The 5,487-nt window shown below is 34.5% G+C and overlaps 1 protein-coding gene across 5 annotated transcripts; it reads right to left on the bottom strand.

Annotated features, from left to right (window-relative positions):
- Window positions 1-289: 289 nt before the first annotated feature.
- Window positions 290-4,287, bottom strand: LOL1 (lsd one like 1). Of its 5 annotated transcripts, none has more exons than XM_011626271.3 (7): window positions 3,773-4,287; window positions 3,252-3,430; window positions 2,343-2,456; window positions 1,769-1,882; window positions 1,377-1,486; window positions 857-912; window positions 290-741 (listed from the first exon to the last, which is right to left on the bottom strand). In XM_011626271.3, exons 2-6 carry the CDS (start codon window positions 3,307-3,309, stop codon window positions 877-879), a joined length of 432 nt encoding a protein of 143 aa, XP_011624573.1. In that variant the 5' UTR covers window positions 3,310-3,430; window positions 3,773-4,287; the 3' UTR covers window positions 290-741; window positions 857-876. The 5 variants fall into 5 exon arrangements, with proteins under 5 accessions (XP_011624573.1, XP_006847710.1, XP_020524799.1 ...); XM_006847647.4 differs by having other exon boundaries at window positions 290-722; XM_020669140.2 differs by having other exon boundaries at window positions 290-722; window positions 1,769-1,876.
- Window positions 4,288-5,487: the final 1,200 nt, after the last annotated feature.

Below are 5,487 nucleotides of genomic sequence, written 5' to 3'. Positions count from 1 at the left end.
ATGTTCAAGTCATGACTTGTATTACTATATGCATAAATGAATGGGCACACATATATGTATGAACTAGATGCAAGGATACAAATGACTATACATACATACATGCAGTATATATGGACCTACATCTATGTATATATCTTTGTTCATATGTACGTGTATCCGTACCCATGTGGGCATGGATAGGAGTATTAGCATCTGATGTGGATGGGTGTGTGAGAAAAATCAACATCAAATGTAGCATTTGAGACCAGACACATCTGTAGATCATCTAGAAGCAGTGAGATGGGGGAGGTAACAATAAAAATCTTTTAGAGTTAACTTTCAATGAAAATATATTGTTGAACATGTCCAAGCTTTTAAAGTGTCAGATACGAGTGTCATGTTCCCAAAGTAACTACGTGCTGAAAACCTTGGACATGCATGTCCCAGTTATATGACATGCATGAAATTGTGCAATTTTGAGGCTCTGATCTCATGTTCCCATGTCTCATGATCAATAGTCAGCTAATAGCATGGATTCGTTAGCCGAAACCCCAAGCATTTCAGCAATATTTATCTCCACTTCCAAACTTACCTATACAAATACTAATTAGCGACCTTTGCAAGTGATTAACAGACATCTTTAACACTTCCAAAACTGCTTTTATTCTCACTCTCCGAAAATAGCAAGGCTCCCTAGGTTTCCTTTGGCAAGTTGACTAGCCACAGAGACAAACCTTCTTTACCTGTCAATGGCTTAATTATCTATCACATGAAGCAGGCTTTATCATGAATCATTATAAAATTGAAATCAACTATTCAAGGTCCTGAAAGAAAATAAATGGGTATCTCAGCATTCTATCAAGAGGTTCATACATACCAGTTTAAAGCTTATGGATTTCAGTTAGTGAACTTCTGTTCAGAACTGGGAGAAGCCTGCAATGAGCCATGAATTGGTGGTAATACGTACTTCAGTTTTGCATGAAGTTAATAAAAAATAATGATAAAAATATATGGGCAATGGCTAATCTCTTACAAATATTAATATTATGAGAAGTATCTTGCTAGTCTTAATATATTATGATACTGAAGAGATATCTCAAAGCTTTTTAGCTTATTTGGTGATTATATTAAAAAAGACAGCCGGTATATCATAGAAAAGATGGATAAAGCAGAGATGTTAAATATGCTTACATAGGCTAATTTCCTTGAATGCACAGGCCAATTTTAGGTGCTCTTCCATCTTCTATCAAGCTCTTTTATGTCGATTCCAAATACACATACATATGTATAATGATTTATAGCTATAGTATTTTTTAATTTGCTAACATCCAGTTAGATTAAATAAGTAGAAAACTAAATTTAAGGGATGCTTGTGTTTCAAAGACATGGATACTGACCCCTACTGATGTTACAAAATTGCAAACTGCACATTTCACCGATCGTGCTCCATATTGGTACATTAATAACATCTGGCAATTCCCGCAGTTCACATGTGCAACTTGATTTGCTGCAAACAAATATGAATGCCTCAGTGTGGAGAGAGACAGAGAGAGAGGAGGGATGCTTTTATTTTTTATTTTTTTGGGGGGTGGGGGATGGTGTTCAAGAACATGCCAGGAGAATTTAGTGCATTGAAAGCCAGAAGTATATACTATCTTCTTCTCTAGGATGCAAAGCACATCAACTATAAACCTAGGGGTAGGGGTCTAGAATGCCAAGCAGTTCACCAATCTCCTCAAGGCCTGCAGAACCTTGCAGATCCTGATCAATTAATTTAAGATTTTCTTACCTTCCAAAGCTAGGTTGATTGTGTGACAGCAAGAGCATTGCACGCTCGTTGCCCCACGAATGTACATAAGAAGAGTATGACAACCTCCACAGATTAATTGAGCCATTTCTGTCCCTATCATGAAGATAAAATGGATTTAACAGATGCAGAATTGACGAACTGATGGACAAGAATAAGAATCAAATCCCCTCTTCTTGAAATATTAGTAAGTACATACCATTCCATTTATTTATAAAAAGAACCGATAATCAAATAACTGGTCGTGAAGACTAAAACCCATTTCCTTTGTTTCTTTCACTAGTGTAACTTGAAGAAAAATCAAACAATTGATATTGAAGAATAAAACACAGTTCACCAGTCGTTTCTTTGTTCTTATGCTTTGAGATCTGTTAATTCTTTCCATTCATACCAAGTAATTTACAACCAGTTCAAGAATTACGCTGTGCATCTCATTACCAGAATCCAGCAGACAAAGGTGCTTCATTTAAACCTTTGCACCACAGTTTAGTTGTTCTTAATGATACACAAATAAATTAATTACTTGGGGAAATGGAGAAAAACATAGAAAACCAACCAGGAGGTGGGACAGCTGTTACTGCATTGCAAACAGCACAACATACAGATGTAGCTCCGACTGGATAGAGCAGAAGGTTACGGCAACCGGAGCACACAAGTTGGCCCTGTGTACCTGACGACACAAAATTTCTTACTTAACCTGAGGACACAAAATTTCTTACTTATGATTCATGAGAATGATAATCCATGACCACCTCAGCCTATTATAACAAATCATTTGTATTAATCTATCATAAGCCAAGCAAAGTTCATAAAAGTGCTTAAAAATTCAAACTCAGGTTCCCACTAACCAGGGGCCAGACCCCTGGTCTTAATCGGGTGAATCCAAGTCAGACAGAGCAGTTTTTTAATGAGATTATTTTCAAAATGGTAAAAAAATGGCAGACTCAGGTGATTCAGGGGATTTTGGACCCGGAATTGGCTGCCTTCTGATCCAGGCTTCCTCGGCAAGTTCCAAGTGGGCTGCGATTTTTTTAATGCTGGTCCATGGGAACAGAGACTACTAAGAAAGTCATAATTCATAAGAAACTATTATGTATATAGAAACATGCATACACTCACATTTTGTTTGTGTTTGTATCAAAGTAATTAATGATTCAACAATTGTCATTAGGACATTGTTAACTTAGTAGGTGGATACTTAATTACACCATCCATGTTCAAATGCAGCACTAAACCAACCATCCAACTCTTAAAATGTCTTTTCTCTTATCCATAAAAATTGGGAAGAAGCTGAAGAGAGATGAAATCAATGTTCTAAATCCTGACTGTTGGGTCAGTGAGAATCTTATCCTACACATCAAATACAGAAATACTTAATTCACCATAAATCTTTTGATCTAAAAGGTTAAGAGTTGCAATAACAAAAGTACACAGTTAAACAATTGAAGAGCTCAACTGTGCCTACCATTCGGGGCCGTAAATGGAACCGGAGGAGTGGGATAAGGTGCCAAAGGAACCGGCATTGCTGTATCGAATTAGCTACTTATTTTCTTGAAGATTTCTTTTTCTTTTCCACTCCTCCTCCCTTCTACTTAAAGACTCTGAAAACTCCACAAATTCAAATCGTCCATATTCCCCAGCAATCTACAATGAAGAAGAACCACTGCATTAAAACAGGACCAAACTCCAAAACCCACAATTCAGAAATTCTTCCAAGATTGAATGTAAAGAACCCAAAACCCAAAAAGAAAATTTGAGAGGAGAGAAAGCGGGTCAATGCGTTGAAGCCCTTTAGAACTTTTTCCTTATTTTTGGGGTGAATTAAGCCCTTTAAAAGTTCACAGACAAGGAACCATGGTCATGAAATTTTAATGCCAAAGATGAGAGAAACCAATAAATAATATGTATAACTAATTCATTAACAAGAATAATCGGAAATGAGTGAGTTTTGGCTTTTAGAAGTTTGAAGATGATGTGGTCACTTACAGGGTTGCAGATTGCAGAGTTCAGAACAAAGTGTAATAGAGAAAGGATGACATGCTGAAGTGTAGTGTGGATAATTTGCCCAACAGAGTAGTGTAAAAGGTGACCATGACAAATGGGACCCCAATGTGAAATAAAAAATGTTACTCTCTCTCTCTCTCTCAATTAAAAATGTATAGTTACTTGAGCAAATTAGAAATGGACAAAATTTATATAAGGTTGCAACCTTAAAATATGGAATTAAAGATGCACCGCAAAAATCTATCTGAAAATATTGTTTTATTAATGAAAAATCTTCTCATTGATTATCTCGACATTGAGATGTATGACTATGAACAAAAAAAATAGATTTTGAGTTCTAAAAATAATGTATCTTTCAACACATTATCTAAACCGTCTATTTTCAAGATTTTTATATATTTATAGATCTATTTGATTTTAGCCATTTTTAAAATTTAAAATTTTATAATTAGATATGAAAATAAATTTTTAGATAAACCTAAAAATGCTTTACACCAAAATTGCTTGTGATGATAAAATTTGGAGGTGCGCCTCAATTGGATCGTTTAAAGTTGCAACCTTATAGAAACCACACGCATTAAAAATTATAATTTATGTATATATTAATGTTAAAGTGGTCTTTTAACCAGCTTGGACAGGAAAGCTGTGTTATTTTTGTCCTGTTGTGTCATATATTAATCAAAGTAAACCTTTTCTTCAGGCATATAGGATAAGATTACCCCTAGATATCTTATCTTGATTTCCACATTTGCTTGCTTTTCTGCTGGTTTTTCTTTTATCTCACCTTTTTGGTGACTTTTTCTTTTTATTAATTTTTTAGAAACTTTTTACATATTTTTACTCTTTCGGAGGGAGGGGGGGGGGGGGGAGAGAGTATTTGAAAGGGACAAGTGGTTCTTTCACAGAAAATCAACTCTTTTGTGCCAGACCCACATATTTTATTTGTTGGTAACAGTTTCCATCTCTCTCTCCCCTTAATATACACACATTTACAAATGTCTATAGGCTCATCTTCGTACTACTACGTTTGTAGTTCATCATTATTCAAATTCAATCAGATACCACAATCCTCAAGTGGTGTTCAAATTTTTACTTTTTAATCATCGAAAATTACAACTTAAATATTGGAAAACCTTTACATTGATCATCTCGACTTAAACATTATAGTTGTAAAAAATAAAAAGTGATTTCAAACTCCAAAAATAGTGTATATTGTAACAAATTATCTAAACCATCTATCTTACTTTACAAATAAGTGTTCACAAATCAATAAGATTTGCATCATTTTTTTGGTTTCAAATTTTATTATCGGTGTTGAAAATTGATTTTAGAGCTATCATATAAATTTCCATTGCCAAAAGTACGTTCGAGTTGAGGATTTGAGGTGACGGTTTATATTGTCTTCATAAAGCCTAGGCCTTATGGAAACCTCATCCTTGTTTCAATCGATTCAACAAAAATTTTGGTCGTGTCTTCTTCTGACCATTACCACCCATAAATTATCAAAAACTAAAATGACAATGATACCCTTGAGATATTTATAGGATTATTTTAGTCATTATTATTGTTTTGCCTAATGTGTTATATTTTTCTTAGGTGTGCTTATTGGGGCATATATACCTTCAAATGTTAAAGTAAATTTGATCGGTAGAAAAATATAAAAGCTCAAGATAATAAACCATACGCAAAGTATTTTA

The sequence above is a fragment of the Amborella trichopoda genome, chromosome 13 (genome assembly GCF_054954075.1).
Source record: "Amborella trichopoda isolate Santa Cruz 75 chromosome 13, AtrichopodaSantaCruz75HAP2 v2.0, whole genome shotgun sequence".
NCBI classification, from domain to species: Eukaryota; Viridiplantae; Streptophyta; class Magnoliopsida; order Amborellales; family Amborellaceae; genus Amborella; species Amborella trichopoda.
The sequence above is the reverse complement of the archived record's forward strand: the minus strand, read 5'-3'. Positions and strand labels throughout refer to the sequence as shown.